The sequence below is a fragment of the Cyprinodon tularosa genome, unplaced genomic scaffold (assembly GCF_016077235.1).
Source record: "Cyprinodon tularosa strain WSP-4 unplaced genomic scaffold, ASM1607723v1 ctg560, whole genome shotgun sequence".
Classification (NCBI taxonomy): domain Eukaryota; kingdom Metazoa; phylum Chordata; class Actinopteri; order Cyprinodontiformes; family Cyprinodontidae; genus Cyprinodon; species Cyprinodon tularosa.
This window is the reverse complement of record NW_024039297.1, coordinates 126,403-149,984: the sequence shown is the minus strand read 5'-3', so window position 1 is coordinate 149,984 and position 23,582 is coordinate 126,403. Positions and strand designations below refer to the sequence as shown.

The window sequence follows — 23,582 nt, the reverse complement described above, 5'->3', positions numbered from 1 at the left end:
ATTAGGTCTTTGACTATGGATGTACTCAGCAGCAGATACAAACCACCATAAGTTAAATATTATCCAACATCAGGCTTTAAGAATATGTAATGGCGCTTTAAAACATCTTCAACAGCTGCAGTACAGGTTGAAATGGGAAAAAAGACTCTTAAAGTTAGAAGGGATCAATTATCTTAAACCTACTGGTCAAATTTACAGGGACAAAGGAAGGATCATCCAACATTAGAGGTGCTTAAACCTGGATGGGAAAAGGAAAAGAAACAATTAAAGAGCTTTGGATGGGTAATAAACACTAAAGTTAATGAAATTAATTTAAATCAGTTAGATATATGTCAGACAGTTCCAATAACAGCAATTCCACCTTGGATACTTCCTGATGCTAAAGTTGATCTCTCATTATTAGAAAAGAAGGAAAAAGATAAATATCATATTATGAATAAATATATAGTACAAGAACACTTAAATAACTATTATAATTATATACAAATATATACAGATGCATCAAAAAATACTGCTAATAAGGTAGGGATAGCATTTATTATACCACAGTTTCATATTAATGTTGGAAAAAGGATTAGTGATGGAGTTTCAGTATATACCGGTGAAATGCTAGCTTTGCTTTTAGCAGTTCAATGGGTGGAAGAGGTAAGACCATTAAAATCTATCATTTGCTCAGATTCCAGTTCGTCATTAGTCAGTTTGCAAAATAATCAGTCAGTCAGTAGACCAGATATATTACTTGAAATACAACAAACACTTTACAGAATAAATATGATGGGGCTAGTGGTAAATTTTGTTTGGGTTCCGGCACATAACGAGATAAAAGGAAATGAAAGGGCAGACAGGATGGCTAAGGAGAGTACCAATAAGGTAAGGGTAGACATTAATGTTAGTTTTTGTATAACAGAAATAAAGGGTATAATTAAACAAAAAGCAAAAGAGAGGTGGCAAAAGTTATGGAATGAAGAAAAGAAAGGAAGGTGGCTTTATAAAATACAAAAGAGAATTGGACCAATGAGAAGATCAGAAAGGAACAGGAGAGAAGAGATTATTATTTCTCGACTTAGAATAGGACACACTGGATTGAATAGATCGTTATTTTTGATAGGGAAACATCAGACAGGGAAATGTGACTGTGGGGAAGATGAGACTGTGGAACATGTCATTTTAAATTGTAGTAAATATTCGATACAGAGAAACAGGTTAATAAGGAAACTTAGTGACATGAAAATGAAACTTGACATTGTCGATTTATTGCAGAAGGAATCAGGAAGCAGAGGATATCGGGTTATATTTGAATTTTTGAAACAGATTAGGTTGTATAATAGGGTATAGTTTTTTTTTTTTTTTTTTTTTTTTTTTTATTTATTTATTTTTTTTTTTCTGCCATGTAGTCCACACTCCATACCAGTTGGTGGCGGTAATGCTCACCTAACGTTTTTTGCCAACCGCCAATAAAAATAAATAATAAGAGGAAGAAGAACCGCCGGCAGCGTTATTCCTGTAGCGGAAGACAGAAGAAGAAAAGCTCCGATCCGAGAAATAACTCCTCCGTTTGGGGTCATTCTTCAGCCATGGATGTCCCTGCGGCCGACAGCGAGTGGAGGAGCCCTCAGTTCCGACAGAAAGTCGTTGCTCAGATGTGAGAAATTTGATTCTCTTTTTCCTAATTCGTTCTGTTTCTATCGGCTAGGTTAGCATTAGCTTAGCTAGCCGCTAATAGACATAAACGGTCTAGATTTAACTTACACAATTCAGAATCAGCTTGTTTCTCATCTCACTCTGTTTAAACTTGTTCTAAGAGAACAAATAAGGCGTTTATTGGGATTTTAATTTCAGAGATAAAAGTGTTGTTTTCAGACCAGTTTTAGTAGTTAGCATGTTTAGCTGCTGTGGCTAATCAATGCTATAAATAGTAGCTTCACATCCTAATTCATGTTTTATAAATTCCAACAGAGGAGTCTGTTATGGTGTTAATCCGAAATATATATTCATTTTTAGAAGAAAAACTAAGAATTATAATGAATAACAATCTTATGTTTAATCGTAACTGGACATTTTTGTTAAACTGTAGATTTTTATCAACATTCCTGTGCTTGTTTTTATTCAGTGCTACACTTTCATTGGTTTCTATGTCATGATTAATTGACTGAAAATATAAACAGGGCTTTTAATCTAAACCAACTTAATGACTAAAAACATTTTCAGCTGAAATAATTTTTACTCAGAACAACTGATGGTTTTCAGCATTTTCCTCCTAAATCACAGGAAGCCCTTCTCTCATGTTTCACATTTAAATATTAGGAACAAAAAAAAAATGCTCCTTTTAGGACTGTCTTAAAAATATTATCAAACATATTTTATTATTATTATTTTTGCAAATGTTATGAATAACTTAATTCTTTCTCTTATTCCAGAGCTGTCTCCCAGAGAACCTGTTAGAATAGGATAGAAAATCCCTTTATTGTCCCTCAATGGGGAAATTCTGATGTTTACAGCAAAACGATCATATAAAAAATGGTCACACAGATGTGGACCTTAGTAAAATGTATTAGAATAACATCACAGTGAAGAGTTTTCCAATGAACATCTCATTATCCAACAGAGATGTTCATTTAGTTAGGATCCCTTGGTAGAATATTCTGCGTGTTTTTAAGGTGTGATCTGTTATTTTGGTTCTCAGTGAAGATGCCATGAGAAAGGCTGGATCTGGAAACACCACACACAAGTCAGGGACCGACATGGAGAACCATGTCTTCCTCAAAGCCAAGAGCAGAGTGAGTCACGTCAGGAGATGAAGCTGACAGATTGGTGGAAAGTGTCATTGTTTATATTTTTTTATGCTAAAAGCTGTTGTTCCTGTGAGAATCAATCTAATGTGAGTAAAGCTGCAGAAAGAGACAAATGATCCTCCATGGTGCCTGTTGTGTGTTTTAGGAGGAATATCTCTCTCTGGTAGCGAGGCTCATCATCCACTTCAGAGACATCCGTGAGTTAAACTTTGGTTGTCCTGCTGTTCATCAGAATCTGTAGAAGTGAAGCATGTAGACTGACTGACTGATGACTTTGTGTTCCAGATAAGAAGGCCATGGGAGCACCCGGTGAGTGGAGCTTTGCTGTCTCTCAGGGGTTCTTGGCCGTGTTCTGACCCGGAACCGTCTCCACCGGATTCCCGGCGCTCATGATTTCTGCTGTGCATGTTGGAGCTGCATAATGTTGTCTGTTGTTTACCCTCTGCTAGATCCCATGAATGCCCTGAATAACCTGACAGGGGTTGGAGGGGGCCCAGGCGCCATTGGCATGGGGCCTCGGCCCCCCGGCGCTGCGGTGGGGGGCATGGGGGCCATGGGGCAGATGCAGTTAGGCCAGCATGCCATGGCCGGGGTGTCTGGAAACCCACAAGCCAGTGAGTGTGTTTCCTGTTGATGCGCTTTGTGAATGCAGGCTGCGTGGGAACGGGCCGCGCTCCCTTTCTGCTTAGGCATGTTGTGTGTTTGAGCCGACTCCAGAAAGGCTCCGGGCTCAGAACCGGGTCATTCCTTCCCCCTCCTTCCTTGGCAGTGGGCGGTCAGATGTCGGTGCAGCAGATGGTGCAGCAGCAGCAGTTCCAGCAGTTCCAGCAACAGCAGAATGCTGCCCTCCAGCAGCAGCAGCAACAGCAGCAGCAACAGCAGCAGTTCCAGCAGCAACAGCAGCAGCTCAGGGTGCTGCAGCAGCAACAGCAGCTGCAGCAGCAGCAGCAGCAGCAGGCCCAGAACCAACAGCACCAGCAGAACCAGGTACTCCTCATCTGGATCACAACTAGAATAACTTCAGAACTTGGTCTCAGATGCACTGCAGGTTCTGATGATGTTTGGGCGCCGATGAGTTTCTAATGTCTGCCGCCTGTTTCCTTCATCCTAGATTCAACGGTTCTCATCTGATTCTGATTAATCAATGAAGGTTTTTTGTTTTCTCTAAATTAGATGAATGTATGAATTTTAGCTTCTTCATCATTTAGAACACGACCGTCCAAAATGTTGACCCTGGTTCCTGCATGAGCATCATTTCATGGGCATTACCAAGCATCAGGTAAAGCTGATTGCTTCTGGAGCAGCGATGATGCCGCCCGCCCCCCAAAAAAATAAAAGAATAGATAAAAAGAAAGCAGATTGAGCTGCTAGGAAGTTTGTTGGTGGGCGTGAATGCAGGGAGGATCCATCACACTCACCCTATGATGAGTCTGGAGGAGAAGTTACTCCGAGGTTTTAGAGAAGCTAGACGCCACGACTTATGACAGGGCATCTGTAGGTCATTAAAAATCATTAAATATTTTTTTAAATTAAGGCCTTAATTTGCATTAAAATACATTACATGTGATTATCGTGGCATTTAAAATGCTTTATTAAAAAAATGTTTATAAATAGTTTTGTTAGATAAATCAGGTATAATGGCTCCATGTGTTAATCGTTAAGCAGAATGTTTGGAAAAGAAGCTCAATGTGGAGAAAAAGCTACAGAATGGGGAAAATGCTCATTTCAACAAAAATGGCTAAAAAAAACGACATGACTGCAGCCTGTCGACAGTTAAACAATTACAAAGGATTCTGCCATGTTTTTTATACCCTATTTTCACGACTATAAGGCTCATATAAACATCTTTTTTCCCCTCAAAATGTGCGGCGCGCCCTATGTGTGTTTTACTGCGGACTTTTGAGACCACCTCATTGAGGAGATGATGAAAGAGTGGCTGAACGTAAGGAGACCAGGTGTTTTTTTCATCACCATCTCTGTTAATCTGTGACTCCATGCGTGCCCATCTCACAGCTGATGTGAAAAACATGGTGAAACAAATGAACGCTGTGCTCGCTGTTCAACCGCTCGACATCGGTGTGAACCGGACGCAGCAGAAGCAGCGAGTTTACATGCAAAGTCAATGGTTGACGCGCTATAGGCGCAGCAAAAGGTCCCGCAGCGCGTTTTGAGCAGCAGGCGCAGCGAGTCGGGAGCGTTTAAGCATCTGACGCGCCGCCAACGCACTGCTGCTGTCGAGATGGAAAAGTTGGAGTTTTGCTGCTGGACGCGCCGCATCAACCAATCAGAGAAGCTGATCTGGGAGCTGACAGCGAGACAGACACAGCGCTGATGATACACATATCTGTGATCGCTCCTCTGAAAAACAGTTTATTGACGCCTAAATTAACTTAACCTGCCGACAGAATATGTTGGCTTTTATTATCCAGTTTTAAGGTGGATTTTCCCACTGAAAAACATATTAAAACAACTTTATTCCCACTGATCACAGCAAATATAGCTGCAAGGCAAAGCAAGTTACGCCACCGTTTTCGGATGGATTGTAGATGCTTGGACTAACGTGTCTGCTGGCTCTGTTGTTCGAGCTTTCGCAAAAGCCGGCATCATTTCCGAGGAGCCGCGCTGCACGGAAAGTGACTCTGACAGCGAAGAAGGGGAAATTAGCATGTCTGATTTAGCGCAGCTGTTTAATTCAGAAACAGAGGATGATGACTTTGATGGGTTTGATTAATACTTTGTAATAAATACATGAACAAAGCACAAACATACTCAGTTTTGCTCCCGCTCTATTTTTAAATACGCAGCAGAGGTATTTAAACGTAGTAGAGGACATGTACCGGTATATAAAACCCGCGCCCTATAATCCGGTGCGCCTTATGGTCAGGAAAATATGGTATATTAGTCATGGGTACCTGATGATGGCATTGAAATTATTTCTAAGAGCATTAAAAAGCATTAGATTACAGTTACTTATTGATTGCTGTATGAGTAACTTAGAATGAACGGATGTCAACCATCAGATAACTGAGCTGGAACTGATGGTCCAAGGATGGCAGACACTGGCATACGGAGGGACGTTTTGAAAATTTCTCAAAGTACCTGCTATATGTGACGTTGGCCAGCGTGTTCCAGCGTTCTTCATCGTGCTCATAACTTATACCAAACATAACTGATCCAGTTTTTGCCAGATTTTCCGTACGTCAGGCTTTAGCTGAAACACAGAGCTTGTTTCTCTGCAGATTAGCTGATTGACCTGAAAAGGCCAACCTTACCGGAGGAAATGGCAGTTTGTTTAAGCCAAAGCCTGACCTCGCCGTCACTAAACGTATCCGTGTGTAACTGATACCAACATCTACTCTAACCAATCAGAACGATGACATGAACACCTTCATGTCATTCAGTATTTTATTGCATTTCAAAGTTTAACCATCTGATGAAAATATTTTCAGACTCAAACTAAAATAATCGGACCGTAACTTTTATATAAACGCACGTTATCAAACATTCTGATTTTATGTTTACATGAAACATTTTTATTTGGCTCATGTCTGCGTAGGCGGAGCTGCAGCTCATATCGGTTGGATGTTAATGCTGCAGTAGGCGTTGGTCCTGGAATTGGTTCGGTCCTTGAAAGTGCTTGATATTTGACGTTAGCCGAGGTGTGGGAACAATGTTTACAGTGCAGGCGCAGAGCAGGTAAGTTGGCTGCCTCCTGGGATGCAGATTAATGCAAGAATTGAACCAAATCCTAGAGGAATAGATCAGTTTAGATCCAAAATCAAACTCTTTTAATTTTAGGTTAAAGATTGAGCAACACTGCCATCTGGTGGTGCAAACGGGTTCCTGCCGTTTTATATTAGCAATTTTAGATCCGGAAGATCTGTGGCTCTCAGGACTTTAGGGCTGAAATGAAAGTGTTTCAGTGTTTGTGTTTCAGTAAATCATTTAAGCTGTGAGACGTCTGGATGCTTTGAATAGACCAAATGTTTCAGATCCTTCCTCTCCTTCAGCGTTTGCTGTTTCCTGTGTCTGCAGATGCATCAGAACAGGATGCAGCTGCTGCAGCTACATCAGCAGCAGCAGCAGCAGGCCCAGGCTCAGGCTCAGGCTCAGGCCCAGGCTCAGGCTCAGGCTCAGGTCCAGGTCCAGGTTCAGTCCATGCAGCAGATGGTGCAGCAGCAGCAGCAGGTTCAGTCTGGACAGATGCCTCCACACTCCCAGCAGCAGGCTGGGATGGTGCCTCAGTCTCTGGCCGGTCAGATGACGGCTCAGTCTGTTCCCATCAACTCTCTGAGCCAGCAGCAGCAGCAGCACCTGAAGATGCAGGCCTTCCAGGTGAGTTCTGATCCTCTGCACCATCCGAGCAGAAGCTGCTGCGCTGCGGCTCACTCTCCTCTCCTCTGCTTGCATGCTTTGCTCTCTGAACGCCGCAGGCTCGTGCAATGCCGCTGCAGCAGGCCCAGCAGGCTGCGACTCAGGCGCAGCTGAATGCAGCCGCCGCTGCGGCCGCAGCAGCCGCCGTACCTGGACAGGTGAGAGCTCTGCAGAAGCCGGAGTTTGGTGGCCGGCCAACGTTTCCTGTCCGCTAACGTCTGTTTGTCTCCCTCTGAAGATGATCCGTGCTTCCATGCAGAGTCTGTCTCGACCTCCTCGGCCTCCTCTGAACTCCCCCATCCCTCCCCCTAACAATGCCCCCGGGGTCGGAGGTCAGATGATGACCCAGCAGGTTGGTGTTCTGCTCTGAGCTCCGCCTCTTTCTCAGCAGCTTCCTAGCAGTCTGTACCAGCAGCAGCGTTCTGGTTTGATCTGAGCGCCTTCATCTGGACCAGATCTGCAAACTGGAAACCAGTTTAGTCTCATCTCTGCCTCCACAGGGTCAGCAGCATCCCATGATGTCATCGCCCTCACCTGTGCAGGTAGCCCCACCTCAGATGCTGCCTCCCCCCCAGCCCTCTCCACAGCCCCCCTCCTCCCAGCCCAACTCAGTCAGGTATGTTCAGAGCCCACTCCCCTCGCCGCCGCCCGCCGCTGCTCATTAAACCTCTTCCCGTTTCCTCCCTGCAGCTCCGGTCCTACGCCGTCTCCAGGGGGCTTCCAGCCCAGCCCGTCCCCTCAGCCCTCCCCCAGCCCTGTCACCTCCAGAACCCCCCAGCAGAACCATGGCGTGGCCTCCCCCGGACCCCTGAACACTCCAGGTAACCCAGAAAGATCCTCTGAGATTTGAAGGTTGGACCAGAACCAGGGCTGCAGGTCATGTGACCCCCACCCTCTCCCCGCACACAGTTAACCCTGCCTCAGCCATGAGTCCAGCTGGAGCCACGTCCCTGGAGGAGCAGCAGTACATGGAGAAACTGAAGCAGCTGTCCAAATACATCGAGCCGCTGCGCCGCATGATCAACAAGATCGACAAGAACGAAGGTGAGCGACCTTTTAACCTCGGATCTTCTTCTGAGGAAACCCTGAACTCAGCAGCACGAAAATCTCCCAACGATGTTAAAGAAACCAGATTTTATGTCCGACTCCATAAATGGAAAATATTCCCATCTGATGTATTTAGGGACCGTAGGAAATAGAAGCGACTTAAAAACCTTGATTTAAAAGGATGAGCTGATTCACTGGTCTGAGCTGATGATGCCGATGGTTCCTCTTTACTTTGATAAAAATCGTTCAGCAGTGACTGAAAATGATGCCAAACTTTATTCATAAAGTCGTACGGCGACAGAAACGGCTGTCGATGATGCTTTAAAGACAGTTCTTGCTCCCACAGTTCCCACAGATTATTTTATTCAATCAGTCGTCATTCCACACCCCGGCTCATCTAAGCCCCGCCCCCATGCTGAGGGGTCAATTGTTTAAAATCATTAGTTAAATCTGAATCATAATTTTTTTGGGGGGGGTTTATTTTGAATCCTTTTTTTTTTTTTTACTAAATAAAAACTTAAATATTTTTAAGTTTTCAATTTTTTTTTTTTATTGTTTTTGAACAAACTTTAGTGTCTAATTATCTCCATAGTTTCTGTCTTGCTGCTCTGCAATCTAACATAAAATAAATTCCTTTGTTTATTATGAAGATAAATTTAATGTTTAATTGAAGTGAATGTTTGTGGTTCTGCTGACAGACAGGAAGAAGGACCTGAGCAAGATGAAGAGTCTGCTGAACATCCTGACCGACCCCAACATCAGGTAGCGTCTGGAAACCCGCAGCTCCTCCCCACTCAGAGACGCCGCTTCAACTCTCGGCCTCTTTGTTCTTCTGACCTCCAGGTGTCCCCTGAAGACGCTGCAGAAATGTGAAATCGCTTTGGAGAAACTGAAGAACGACATGGCCGTGGTAAGAAGAGCCACGCCGTCCGCACCCACTCTGTGTTTGATGGATCTATGAAGAGCTTTGAATCCGGGTCCATCGTGTTCTTCGCTGCTGCATGAAGACAGAGAGGATCATTAGCTCCAGTCTGACGGGCTGAATAAAAAACAGCAGTGAAGTTAATCCATCATGATTATTAGAAATCAGAGACTTAATCCAGAAGAGACGATGGAACCAAGAGGTTCATTAGGCCAATTATGTCCGATCAGCGCCGCCACGCAGCGTCTGGGCCTCTGCCCAAAGCCAGGCTTTCACAATAAGAGCCCTGTCTGGGGTTTTTTCACAATAAGAGCCCTGTCTGGGTTTTTTCACAATAAGAGCCCTGTCTGGGTTTTTCCAAAAATAAGAGCCCTGTCAGGGTTTTTTCACAATAACAGCCCTGTCAGGGTTTTTTTTCACAATAATAGCCCTGTCTGGGTTTTTTTCACAATAATATCCCTGTCAGGGTTTTTTTTCACAATAATAGCCCTGTCTGGGTTTTTTTTCACAATAAGAGCCCTGTCTGGGTTTTTCCCACAATAAGAGCCCTGTCTGGGTTTTTCCCACAATAAGAGCCCTGTCTGGGTTTTTCCCTCACAATAATAGCCCTGTCTGGGTTTTTCCCTCACAATAATAGCCCTGTCTGGGTTTTTTTTTCCCACAATAAGAGCCCTGTCTGGGTTTTTTTTCCCACAATAAGAGCCCTGTCTGGGTTTTTTTTCACAATAAGAGCCCTGTCTGGGTTTTTCCAAAAATAAGGGCACCGTCAGGGTTTTTTCACAATAAGAGCCCTGTCTGGGTTTTTCCAAAAAAAAGGGCACCGTCAGGGTTTTTTCACAATAAGAGCCCTGTCAGGGTTTTTCCAAAAATAAGAGCCCTGTCAGGGTTTTTTCACAATAAGAGCCCTATCAGGGTTTTTTTTTCACAATAAGAGCCCTGTCAGGGTTTTTTTTTCACAATAAGAGCCCTGTCAGGGTTTTTTTCACAATAAGAGCCCTGTCTGGGTTATTCCAAAAATAAGAGCGTCCTCAGGACTTTTTCACAATAAGAGCCCTGTCAGGGATATTTTCACAATAAGAGCCCGATTAGGGTTTTTTCCAAAATAAGAGCCCTGTCAGGGTTTTTTCCAAAATAAGAGCCCTGTCAGGGTTCTCGTCTCCTGCGTCGTCCATGTTTGACGTCTAAATTGATCCTGGTTTTAATTTATCACTTCCTTATTTTTAATCTTAAACCATCAGAATCTGATGCTTCAGTCCGACCAGAACTTACGGTGTTTGTCTGACTGGACCTCAGACTGTTCTCGGTTCTGTTTCAGCCCACCCCTCCCCCTCCTCCGGTGCCCACCAAGCAGCAGTATCTGTGTCAGCCGCTGCTGGACGCAGTCATGGCCAACATTCGCTCTCCAGTCTTCAACCACTCCTTGTACCGGACCTTCGCTCCGGCCATGAGCGCCATCCACGGACCGCCCATCACGTATGCCTCTCTCCTTCTGCTCCTCACTGGTTCGCCTCGCCCTGTCTGTGTCTGACCCCCGTTATCTGCTCCTCAGGGGGCCTAATATCTGCGGGAGGAAGAGGAAGCATGAGGAAGACGAGAGGCAGACCATCCCAGACATCCTGCAGGGGGAGGTGGCGCGCCTCGACATCAAGTTCCTGGTTAATCTGGACCCGTCCTTCTGCAGCAACAACGGCACGGTGCACCTGATCTGCAAGTTAGGTGAGACGCTGTGATTGGCTGATCAAAGCTGCCCTGATGGTTCCTGTGAAAAGCTTCTGGAAGCTGCTGGATCCGAACGTTGCTGCTTTTCATCTCTGTTTTGTTTTTTGTCCATCAGACGATAAAAACCTTCCCAGCGTTCCTCCTCTGCAGCTCAGCGTTCCCGCCGACTATCCGGACCAGAGTCCCCACTGGGCCGACGATGGCGATCAGTACGGTGAGGAGCCACAGAGTCCCAATCAGTACCGAGGACAGTTCCTTCCATTAATCCTGCCAAATGTTTATTTTATTTTTAGTAAATTACTAAATGTTGTAATTTAGTAATTCAGTCTAATTATTAAACTGAAAAAAAATCATTTATTTTATTATTTATTTCAATTTTTTATTTTTTTTTCCGATTGAGTTTCAGAAAAATTGCGTTCTTTTTAACTGACCTTCTCTCATCTCTGGGGGCGGGCTTTCCTCCAGAGTGAAGCGTTTCTATTGGTCAGCTGGACCTAGACACATTATTACTGGTCAAAAGCGAGTGTTTGGATTGGCCTGAGGACGAGACCTTTTCAAGATATCTGTGTCCTGCTGGAAAAAAATAAAATATAAAATCTCTAAAAGAAGAGAAAATAAAATAGGAAAAAGGTTTCCAGTACATTCACGCACACACTGATGGTGGTGAGCTACATTGTAGCCACTGCTGCCCTGGCGCTCACTGACGGAAGCCAGGCTGCTGTACGCTGGTGCCACCATCTGACCACCATCAGTAGACATACCGGCGCTGCGCTGTCACTGGGAATCCCCAGCAGCAGCTGCCTCAGGCCCGCTCGCCTCTCGGGGGTTTTCCCCTCCTGTTGGTGGCGGCTGGAAGTAGATGTTAGCGTTTTTCAGGTCTGTGCTACAAACTGCAGGCAGCAGGATAATAAAAGCCAACATATTCTGCCGGCAGGTTTCTACATTTGAAGTTAATTTAGGCGTTAATAAACTGTTTCAGAGGAGTGATCATAGCGCTCTGCATCATCATTGCTGCGTCTGACTCCCTGCCAGCTCCCAGATCAGCTTCTCTGATTGGTCGATGTGGCGCGTCCAGCAGCTGCTGCTTGTAACACGCCGCAGGACCTTTTGCTGCGTCTTGATGCGCGTTCAACCATTGACTTTGCGTGTAAACTAGCTGCTCCTCCTGCCTGTGGCGTTTCTGGTCCAAATGTAGCATTAAAGAAAAGCTCAGAGGATGAAGATCTGAGCGTTGTGTTGGTCTTCCTCAGGTGCAAACGGCTTCCTGCAGACGGTCCACAGGAACATGACCTCCAAGCTGCTGCAGCTGCCCGACAAACACTCTGTGACGGAGCTGCTCAACACCTGGGCCCAGAGCGTCCGACAGGCCTGCCTGTCCGCTGCCTGAAGCCCCGCCCACCGGAGCCCACCTGCCTCAGTCCCCGACACTAAAGCCCCGCCCAACCGAGTCCTGGAAGGATGACTGGCTGCTGCTCATCGCAGATGTTTCTCCACGACGCGCCGTCCGTCGTTTTTCTGTCACAGACGTTTAAAAAGTGAACAGTATGAGTGAAGATTTATCCTATAAATGTTTCTTTTTTATGAATAAAATCAGTTCCAGCATGAAGCCAAATGTCGTTCTCCTTCTCTGGTTCCTCAGTGTTCAGTTCAGACGGGTTTATAAAGCAGAGCAGGGAGAGAAAGAAAGAAGACCTTAAGGCTGAAGTTGTTGAGCTGCTAAGCAGGATTTTCCCTGACCAGCCTGAAAAGATGGAAGATGCCACTGATGTAGTTCATAGAGTGGGAGACCTGCAGAAAACAAATAATAATCCTGTTTGATAAAGGAAATGTAAGAGATGAAGCAAACTAAAGCATCAAGGATCTGCAAAGAAGAAGGGATTCGGTTTGCAGAGGATCTGAACCAGGAGGACTGGAAACCCAGGCGGGCACTGCGGCCAAGAATGGAGAAGGCAAGGGAGGAGGGTAAGGCTGCGGAGGGTAAGGCTACAGAGGGTAAGGCTGCGGGATTCAGAGGATCCCTGCCTACATCCAAGGAAAGCGTATTACAGGCTGAAGTGTTATCAGTATGAGAGGTTTGATCATTAATAGATGGAGAAATTTAATTCTTTGGACTGTTAGAGGGACTCTTCTCAAGTGTTGCTGCTCTGCCTCCTAGAACTTAACATATATTCTTTGGTTTTTTTGTTATTGTTCATAATTCAGTCAGGACTTAATTTAAAGACTGATCTTTTTTTTCTTTTAAGGTGAGAGGGATCAAAGACTCTGTTAAGCGTAAAGCTGTAGTTTTATTCTGCAAAAATCAGAAGGCTAAATGTGTTTTTCTTTAAGAGACGCACTCAGAATCCACCCATGGGAAATTTTAGACTCAACAGTGAAGATAAGATGGTTTTTAGTCATTGAACAAATGGTTGTTCAGGTGTAGCTATTGCTTTAATAGATGTCAGCTGTCAACCTATCAAACAATTGTGTGAATCTTTGCTCTCTACTGACTAGTAAACTCATAAACACGCCTCCTTCTCATTACAGACTGTCTTATATGTTTTTTTTTATCTGAAAACAAAAGATGAATATTATCTCATTAATAGCATTATCATCACTTTAAAAGTTTATATACATAAATGCAGATTTGGAAAAGCTAAACCGATCTGGTCTGAATTTAAACAGGAGATCCATCTTATAAACATTTCCTTGGACAAAATTCAGAAACTAAAAGCAAAAAGTTTGTCATATCACCTCTCTAATTTATTTCAGCAATCCCTCCATACAAATTAAAGAATGATGCTAACTTGGCTTTTTTAATTTTTTTTTGTGTGTTTTGTATTTTTTTTTTTATTATTTTTATTTATTCATTTATCTTTCATTATAATTCTGTTATATTACATATGTAATTATAGATATCTTTGGATTTCGATTTTTTTTTTTCTCTCTGAAGTGCATAAACTAAACATTTGTTTACCTCGCAACTTGAAAGAAAAGAAAAAAATATGAAGAAAAGTGTTAGAAGGTATGATTGACTTTATGCTATGCTTTATTATACTGTATTGTTTGAGTCATTGTTACTGTTCCAAATAAAGTTATATATAAAAAAAAAGTCTGGATCAGTACCACGGACAGTTCCTTCCATTATTGCTGCCAAATGTTTAGTAAATAACAAAAAAAAAAAACTCATTTTGTAAACTAAAAATTTGATTAAATTCAAACTACAAATTAAATTCTGGAAAAAGTTTTAATCAAAACAGGTTTGGAGAATAAATTTGTCTTTTTGTGATGTTTTATTTTTTACTTTTTTCATTTTTAGTTTCATTTATTATTATTTTTTCTGTTTTATTTATTGTTTCAGATTGAGTTTCCTTTGGTCAGCTGGACCTAGGAACATTTTTTTCTGGTGGAACGGAGCGTTTGGATTGGCAATGAAGACGAGAGCTTTGCAGTTTGGGAAGATTTCTGTTTCCTGGTGGCAAAAAAAATATAGAAAATTATTAAATTTAAACCTATTTATTAGGGGTGTCAACAATAATCGATTCAGCGTTGCATTGCAATGCGGGGCATGCACGATTCAGCATCGATGCGGCAACGTGCCATAATCGATTATGTCACTGTTTATTTTCTGGCCTCAAATGGACAACTTGTGATGTTTCAATTACTTCTGTGGGCATACCAACAACAATCAAGATGGCTGAGGCGGAGGGAGATGACCGTGATAGACGGGTAGGCCTAATTAAAAACGCACCAAAAGCTTGGAAAGCGGATATCTGGGCACATTTCGGATTTCACGAAGTCAATGGGATTTTGATGCATCACAATGCATCGTAGAATCGAATTGAATCGAATCGTTACCTGGTGAATCGGAATCGAATCGTGAGGGCAGTGCCAATGCACACCCCTAATATTTATGCTGTTTTATTATTTTTTAGCTTTTTCTCTCCTGATTCGGGAAGCGCTTTATAAATACAAGTCATTTAAAATTTAAAGTGCTACAGAAAGCTTTTACTTTTTTTTATTTTATATTTCAACAAACAAAATGTTCTCTTTGCTGGATGGAATAATGGAACAAACTTTCCTCCATAGTCAGCCGCTCGGCTCTGGGTGTTTCTAAAAGGCTCAGAGGTTGGTTTGGTCTTCCTCAGGGGCAGACGCTCCACAGGAACATGACCTCCAAGCTGCTGCAGCTGCCCGACAGGCCTACCTGTGGCCCCGCCCACTGGAGCCCACCTGCCTCAGTCCCCGACACTAAAGCCCAACCCAACCGAGTCCTGGAAGCAGGGGGGCCACCAGGAATTTGGGGCCCATAATTACACCAGCTTTAATGCTGCTAGAACCATCGATGTGGAGGCCATTTTTATTGTTATATTTCTACAATGGAAAATTATCAGAACATGAAAAAGTTAAATATACATTAAGTTTAAATTTTATATTTATATCCTGTCTAAATAATAAAAGCTTATTTAAATAAAAAAGCACAGCCGTGTCTATGAATAGAAAATAGGTTTAGGATCGTGAAAATATATTCCTAATATTGTTTACTATAACTTTAGGACGGATTATTTTGATGCCCTGAGAGCTTATTTTTCATTCATCTGGACGTTTAATGAGAATAAAACGTATTTTTTTATGTTGCTGCTTCAGATTTATAGAAATCTATATAGAATAGATCTGTTAATGGTTGTAATTTAATCTGAATATAAAAATCTAAACTGTTTTAATATTGACATAGATTGGATCATGTGTTTCTATGATGGAGGAACATGGATGTAAACATCTGCCAGCGTTTAGCTGCTGCTAACCTCTGAAGGTGTTTCCTGTTTCCTGCTCTGGTTAATTTGTTTATTTCGTTATCTCTACATCAAATGATGGAGAGAAATATCAGCTGTGCTGCTGCCATCAACACCTTTGTATCTAGATGTTGGAGATCGGCCTGTTTTCCAGTGTAGTCCTGTTTCTCTGACTGTGACTAACTGGATGTGCTCTCTTCATCCTCTGACATGGGAGCTGGCTCGGAGCTCGTCTGCCTGGCTGTGTGTTTCCTGGACGGGGCCGCCTGTGGAGCTGGTTGACAGTTGCCTTTTGTATCTATGCTTCTTTTTCTATGTCTGCGACATTTAGGGAGCTTCTCGTTTCATTGCTTTATATAACTCTGGAGTTTTATTTTGAAAGTTCAGATCTCTGCTTTTCTGTTATTTGAGCTTTAATTTGAAAGGACTTCCTGAAACGCGTGGTTCTGATGCAGACGCCTCTCAGGCTGAAGCGCTTTGCTCCTGGATCCTGGAGAAAGAGCTTCTCAGGAAACGGACAGCTGGGTTCCAGTCCGCTCGCTGAAGGAGCGGTTCTGAATCGGTTTCAAGTCCAGTTGATAGAACGGGTCGTAACGGGCTGCCGTAAACAGACACACAGAACCAGCGGTTGTAGAAATATAAGAAAAGATCAGGTTTTATTTGGGCTTCAGGTTCTACGCCTCATCAGAACAGTCTGGGAAGCGGTCCGGATGACGGGTCAGAAGCTGAGGGAGAAGGCTCTGTAGGACAGGTTGGTGAAGATGTCGATGCGGTTGCTGCCGCCGCCCACCGTCAGCATCTGTAACACAAACAGCCGTCAGCACACCGGACCGGACCGGACCGGACCAGACCGCCGGCGCCACGTTCAGGGACCCACCCGGTGTTCAGAGCTCCTGGTGTTCAGCTGCAGCGTGTTGAGGCTCGGCGCCGTGCACGGGATCTGGGCCTTGACCTCTCCTCCCAGCAGGCAGTGGGAGACGAAGGCGCCGTCGCCGGCGGCCAGGATCTACAGACAAAGACACATGGTGAGTGGCGTGGCGGCCCGCTGGCTGGACTCGGTCCGGGCGGTTCTCACCATGTCCTGGTGGAAGACGGCCTGGCGCTGACAGCCGCTCAGAGGGAAGACGGAGGTGGGGGACAGGGAGCGCAGGTGCCAGAGGGAAAGAGACGGCCCGCCTCCACACAGCTGCAGGACAGACAGGCCGTTAGAACGCGGCGGGGGGGTCGCCCTGGCAACCAGGTGACTACTTACCATCCAGTCGGAGTCGGTGGTCAGGCAGCTGATCCACTTCCCGTACTGAGGTCTGGCGCAGCTCTGAAACAGAAGACGGGTTTGGTTCGGTTCTGTCTGCGAGGAACCGTGCGGTTCTGTTCGGCCGCTCGCCACTCACCTCATACTTGTAGAGCTCGATGCGGTGGACGCACTGACCCGTCCGGCTGTCTGAAGGACGCATCATCATCATCATCATCATCATCGTTATCATCTGTTGGCGATGGAGGCGGCTGATACTCACCCCACATCCTCACGGCGCCATCCTCTCCGCCTGACAGAAGCTCCGCCTCCCGTTCCCGCATGCACACACAGTGCACGTAGTCAGTGTGACCCTGGAGCGTGGCCTGTGGGGGGGGGATGATCAGACACGGCTGATTGGCTGCAGGAAAAGAAGACGATGCTGACGCACCTTGAAGGCTCCGTGCTCCAGGTCCAGGATGTGGACGTTGTTGTCTCCAGCGCCGACCGCCAGGCTGTTGTCCTGGAGACAGAAAACACCGTCAGACTCGCCCCGCCCCCTATCGCCCCGCCCCCCTCGTCTACTCGGACGCTCTGCTTCTCACCCGACGGTTGATGGCCATGGAGTTGATCTCTGGGATCTCCAGACCCGACCTGCCAAAGACACAACAGAGACGTGATACGCTGTCGCCCCTGACGACCGGCGGACGGCGAGCGCCGCAGTCATCCTCACTTGTAGTCGGGCCTCTTGGTCCAGAGCGGCTTCACGTTCTGAGGAGACACCAGGTTCGTCACTGCCAAAGGTTCTGAGCGCTATGGCAAGTCGTCAGTCACCAAAAACCAGCGCCGCCCTAACAGGCTTTCAAAAGAATCAGATTTCCTGCGGTCCTCGAACACAACTGTTTACATCACGGCTGCACCGCGGACGACTGCGCAGCCTCTCCTGGTCAGAGGTTCTGATCCGTTACCGGATGGAGCAGCACTGGTTTCTGGCACTAACGGCTTTCTGTAGGGGGCGGGCGTTACCTTCTTGATGAGTTCGGTCCAGCTCCAGGCGCTGACCTCTCCGTTCCCGGCGCTCAGCAGGACGCCATCATTGGACAGGAGGCTGAAGACCGGACCTTCATGAGCTGCAGGGAAGGAGGCGGGACGCTGAGACTCGTTGGGATCCAATCAGAACTCAGAACCGCTTCGGTTCTCATTAAAACAACCGTCTGAACGTTTCTGCTTCAGGCGTTAATAGATTCAACATTAAACAGAACGAATTGCAGAAACAAGCAAACTAGAACTGAAGCGACGATGAAAAATCGATTATTAAAATAAAGGATTCATGGTAACTCAGAACAACATGAATAAACTTGAACTATAATAAATTAATCTACTTTAATTTCAGATTAATTGTCTGTAAATCTGCAGATCCTCTCACCGATCAAAGCTTTCATCACTCTGTTTTTACCATTTTATGGATTTTTTATTTTATTTTAGGTTTTCATACTTTTCTGTGTTTTATGACGGAGTATTAGGGCCAGGCTAGAGAGTTTTTATTTTTATTTCGAGAATAAAGTTGACATATTACGAGAATTAAGTCATCAAACAACAACCTGTTTCAGAAAGAAAGCTTGGAGCTCCGCCCAGCAAATGACATCAGACCAGCTCCACCAATCAGCAACCAGAGTCCACTTTGACATCCTGCCCAGTTTGATGCTGCTGCTAAAAGATTTCCTGCTAAAGTAGAACTTCCCATGATGCTCCACATTCCTCATTTTAGGGAAGGAAGGGCTTCTGGGAAGAGTCAGTATAAAATACGATTTGTTTCTCGTAATTTTATAGCTATTCTCGTTACGACTTTATTCATGTAATATTACGACTTTACTTTAATGATTTTACGACTTTATTGTTGTTACGACTTTATTCCTGTAATTTTATGACTATTCTTGTTGTGACTTAATTCTTGTAATGTTCCAACTTTATTCTCGTAATTTTACAACTATTTTCATTGCGACTTTATTCTCAAAATTTTGCGACTTTATTCTCGTAATTTTCTGACTATTTTCTCGTAATTTTCTGACTATTTTCACTGCGACTTTATTCTCATAATTTCTCGACTTTATTCTCGTAATTTTACGACTATTTTCATTGCGACTTTATTCTCAAAATTTCGCGACTTTATTCTCGTAATTTTACAACTATTCTTGTTGCAACTTTATTCTCGTAATTTTACGACTATTCTCGTAGCGACTTTATTCTCGTAATGTTCCGACTTTATTCTCATAATTTTACGACTATTCTCGTAGCGACTTTATTCTCGTAATTTTATGACTATTCTCGTAATTTTACGACTATTCTTGTTGCAACTTTATTCTCGTAATTTTACGACTATTCTTGTTGCAACTTTATTCTCGTAATTTTACGACTATTCTCGTAGCGACTTTATTCTCATAATGTTCCGACTTTATTCTCGTAATTTTATGACTATTCTCATAATTTTATGACTATTCTTGTTGCGACTTTATGAGAATAAAGATTAAAAAATCTCTAGCCTGGCCCTAATACTCCATCATAGTATTCAGTCACGTAAATTTGATACAATAATATTTTTTTAGATGAATCAGTTAATAAACTATTTAACAGCAGCCTTAAAAAAGAACCTGAGTTTTTAGAAAATAACCTCTGTTTAAATCAATTAATTTGGTTTGATAATAAAATCAAACAAATAAATATTTTTACAGATTTTTACACCAGAAAACATTTTAAGACAAAAGACTTTAGTGATTAAACGGACAGAAGAAGAAAAAAATGTTTAATCTTTAAACAGGTTCTGAAATGTTACAATAAAGTTTGCTGTTTAATTTCTATCTGGGATTAATAAAGTTTTCTCTATTTGAATAAAAATAAATACGCATTTAAACGCATTATTTAAAATGGTTTAAGATACTTTTAATATCATGATTATTATTTATTCTTTCTCAGAAAACATTGACAGCAGGAATGATTTCTACGGTTAAAAGAAATTAAAAATAATAAAAAGATTAAAACCTCTTTAGAGTTTCACGTTTTTAACGCAGATAAAATTTTCTTAAAAAAAATTTATTAGAAAATTTCAACTTAAGCAGCTAAACTTTTTTTAATTGTAATTTTTTTATATTCAACTTTAAGAAAAAGTAAATTTGTTTTAAATCTGTAAAACTTTTACGTAGTTTTATCTCCAGCAGGAAACTTTTTTGTTCTTCCGTGTTCTGGTCGACTCAGAGGAATTTATTTATCACCCGTAAACCTTCACCTCCCGACAGACAGACCTACAGGAGGAACACGAATCAAACGCACCTTTGAACGTCAGAACAGGCTTCTGATTGGCCGCCGTGGCGTCTGGGCTGAGGGCTGCCGCCAGGCTGAAAGCACAGCAGAGGGAGAGGCAGGATGAGGCCAGAGCCCCTGCTGAGGGCGGCTCAGTGACATCTGTCGGGTCTCACCTGAACAAGGCCACCTGGCCGTAGTTGTTCCCCGCCGCTAGGAAGCGTCCGCAGGGAGAAAAGCTCTGGGAGAAAACCGTCATGTGGAGCAGCTGCAGCAGACGAGAAGGAGCGATGAGGAGGAAGAAACACGTCGGAAAAAGAGCTTTTTCATCACTTAGTCATTCGTTTCCAAGGAAACGGCTGAGAAACGCAGCGAACAGGGATCTGGTTTCTGACGGGAGTTTCTGACGTTTTCGGCTGGGATCTGATTATTCCTACTAACAATGAAAGAAGAAATATGAAAGAAGTCGATTCTTCTTCGCTCTGTCTGAGCCTGAAATAAAATAAAAGTGTTCAGCAGCTCCCAGATGAGTCCATGAGAATCCGCCATGGTTGATTGATTGATCAGAGGAACGGAATCATTTTCTCATCAACCTTTTCTAAAAAGAAATTTCTAAGAAAATCTCTAATCTAAGAAGAAATTTAATCTCATCATCAGACCATCCGACCGAACCGGTTTAGCTTTTCTAACATTTATTTCCTCTGATCTCTTTTCTTGAATAATTATTCTGTAGAAATGTGTTAAAACAATAAAAGGAAGCCTTTAATGAGCTTGGTCAAGTGCGCATGCTCAGTTACCACCCGGCTCCAATCAGGTCCCTGGAATCAAGTCACGTGACTCTGCAGCAACAAAGTGCTGTTCGTCCTTTGATCCAACAGGTTTTCATCAAAATAAAACTTCTAAATTAATCTGAAATCAGCCCGAACTCAACATTAAAACTAACCTGACGCCGAAGGGCTAAAAACATTTAATTAGAATAAATTATTTTTCAATAATAATTAAACAAATCCTATTTTCATTGTTTTCTAAACAGAATCCGTTATTTCGTTTAGAATCAGAATTCTGAGCTCAGAAAGAAAAGAAAAACAAAAACAAAACAGAAATGATCAGAATTGAGCTTTTTGATAATCTTCAGTGAAAATAGAAAAAATATATATTTTAAATAGTCATTTATTTCGCCCTAAAGATCACCCGAAGCAGCGCTGCCGGTTTGAGATTTTCTGTTTCCTAATTTTTCCGGAGATCATAAAGAAACAGGAAGAAATGTTGATCGGAGCTAAGCTCACCTCTACGGGGCCCATCCTGGCCTCAGGTCCGCTGGGTTCCTGGAAAACTGGAGCAGAAAAAAGAGAGGAACACGGATGGAAGCCGAACAGAGCAACCGGAGGGAAACACACGAAGCGGGCGCAGACCTATGACGTCAGCACCACGGCACGGCATTCTGGGACATGGGGTCCAGCAGTCTGGCTTCTTCTTTCTTTGGTTTCTGGCGCTCTGGGCACATTTAAAGCTTTGCTGCCCCCTCAGGTCATAAGATATAAAACACTTTCGAATAAAAAAAAATGTTTAAAACCGTGTATGGATCTGTTCCGTTTATTCACACTTTTAATATCATGATTATTATTTATTCTTTCTCAGAAAACATTGACAGCAGGAATGATTTCTACAGTTAAAAGACATTAAAAATAATAAAACCTGTTTAGATTTTCACTTTTTTAACGCAGATAAATTTTTATTTAGTCTGTAGATTTGGCGCTAGGAGCTTTTTAGAAATCAAAGTGCTAGAGGGGTCTGAAAAGTGGCTAAATATAGCGACTAAAGCGCTAAGTTGGCATCTTTGCATCGTTTGTTTTCAAATGGTTTGCTGCTGTCTGTTTGGACCTTTCTGAACATGTGCAGCAAATGGACTTATTTTATTTTAACCCCAAATAAAAGTGGAATTCAACAGAAAAACGTTAAAACATTTTTTTTTCTAAGTCAGTGTAAATAATTTAAAAAAAAAACAAAGAAGCTCAAATTTCCTGAGGGGGTCAGTTAGTTTAGACCCTCATATCTACCTTCGGTTAATAGTACTAATAATCACCAAAATAACGTAATTAGTAAAAATGAGTGATTCATTTTTATCAAAGGCATATTGATCCTTACAGAGGGGGTTTACTTAAATATAGTTACTTGCTCTGAATCTCAGGATATCTAAAAAAGAAAACTGGTCTCCTATGAATTCAGAATTATTTCTTTATTTAATTTTCCAATAACTTAATCCTAAATACCCTGAATAAGTGATGAAGAGACGGTCAGGCTAACTCTGATCTGTAGATATGGCTCCCTCTAGTGGAGCTAGGCTGATATTACCACTCCCTTCTTTAGTTTACGGAAACAGCCCGCTGCCGTAAATCCGAACAGAGTTCCGAACAGAGTTCCGAACAGAGTTCCGATCCAGATAGAAAATCAACAGCCTCAATAAATATGTGTGCGATAATATACCACGTGACCTTCCGGCCGCTGCGTGCTGCGATGGCCGAGTGGTTAAGGCGTTGGACTTGAAATCCAATGGGGTCTCCCCGCGCAGGTTCGAACCCTGCTCGCAGCGCAGAGAGGAATTCCTTTTTGATTCTGATGCAAGATTTGTGTTTAAGTTTAGCTATTTTATCACATCTATTTTATATCACAGTGGATTATTAAAACTGTAGCTGCGGCAAAGGAAGGACACAGAATGTGTTCACGGAATTTCATCACAATTTCCGCAGATGAAAGAAGGAAATTCTAAAAACCTCTTTGATATGTGATTTAAATGACAGGTCCTATTAAAAAATAAAACCACGATATTTTACTTTATTAACTGAGATATGGTGAATAAATAGAGATCAGTGGGCAGGACACATACTGACTAGTGCAGATGGAGTTAATATCTTTTGCCGCCAGGTGGTGCTGTTGAGTCCTGACCCATGGAATTCTCTGTCGCAGAGAAAAGAGACGAAAAGCTGCAAGAGTTTGCAGAATAAATATAATTTCTAATGCTCAAATTCAATTTAATAAAAAAAAAAAAGAAAAACTTTATTAATCCTTAAGTAAAATAAAATATTGATTCACATTTAAATGTTAATTATATAAATGAAAATTCACTTTACCTTTTCATTTAAGGTCACTTTCCAGAGAAAATTCAATTAGATGATCCAAGTAATTAAAGGTTTGACGTTTTCTAAAGAAAACCATCCGATTGCATTCAGTCACTGACTTTACAGGATTCTCTGCATGCATGTAATGACAGTGGAGAGGAAAAACTCCCCTCTTCTTCCACACTGCTGCACCTAATAATTTATAATAAAAGTTGAACTTTATTGGAGAAATTTACCTCTGCATTTAAGCCTTCCCCTTGGGGAGCAAAGGGCTGCCATTGTGCGGCGCCCGGGGAGCAGACCTGAGCTGCATCA

General features: G+C 42.9%; 2 protein-coding genes and 1 non-coding gene across 6 annotated transcripts; 2 read left to right on the top strand and 1 right to left on the bottom strand.

Moving 5' to 3' along the window:
• The first annotated feature begins 1,471 nt into the window (after positions 1-1,471).
• med15 (mediator complex subunit 15) lies at positions 1,472-12,466 on the top strand. 4 transcript variants are annotated; one of them, XM_038305683.1, is made up of 19 exons: positions 1,472-1,642; positions 2,684-2,777; positions 2,938-2,989; positions 3,078-3,101; positions 3,242-3,406; positions 3,562-3,779; positions 6,828-6,899; positions 6,948-7,127; positions 7,226-7,324; positions 7,405-7,518; positions 7,667-7,782; positions 7,857-7,987; positions 8,076-8,210; positions 8,912-8,975; positions 9,057-9,123; positions 10,451-10,608; positions 10,685-10,851; positions 10,970-11,068; positions 12,105-12,466. In XM_038305683.1, exons 1-19 carry the CDS (start codon positions 1,575-1,577, stop codon positions 12,239-12,241), a joined length of 2,160 nt encoding a protein of 719 aa, XP_038161611.1. In that variant the 5' UTR covers positions 1,472-1,574; the 3' UTR covers positions 12,242-12,466. The 4 variants fall into 4 exon arrangements, with proteins under 4 accessions (XP_038161611.1, XP_038161608.1, XP_038161609.1 ...); XM_038305680.1 differs by lacking the exon at positions 6,828-6,899 and having other exon boundaries at positions 3,562-3,605; positions 6,969-7,127; XM_038305681.1 differs by lacking the exon at positions 6,828-6,899 and having other exon boundaries at positions 3,562-3,605; positions 6,972-7,127; positions 12,105-12,241.
• Positions 12,467-16,254: 3,788 nt separating this feature from the next.
• thoc6 (THO complex 6) lies at positions 16,255-21,596 on the bottom strand. Its single transcript, XM_038305612.1, has 13 exons — positions 21,438-21,596; positions 20,328-20,419; positions 20,182-20,246; positions 17,884-17,987; positions 17,591-17,628; positions 17,463-17,511; positions 17,309-17,380; positions 17,141-17,243; positions 17,018-17,067; positions 16,879-16,941; positions 16,702-16,812; positions 16,504-16,632; positions 16,255-16,425 (listed from the first exon to the last, which is right to left on the bottom strand). Exons 1-13 carry the CDS (start codon positions 21,450-21,452, stop codon positions 16,345-16,347), a joined length of 972 nt encoding a protein of 323 aa, XP_038161540.1. The 5' UTR covers positions 21,453-21,596; the 3' UTR covers positions 16,255-16,344.
• Positions 21,597-22,659: 1,063 nt separating this feature from the next.
• Positions 22,660-22,741, top strand: trnas-uga. The gene has a single exon. It is a non-coding gene; the product is annotated as a tRNA-Ser (tRNA).
• Positions 22,742-23,582: the final 841 nt, after the last annotated feature.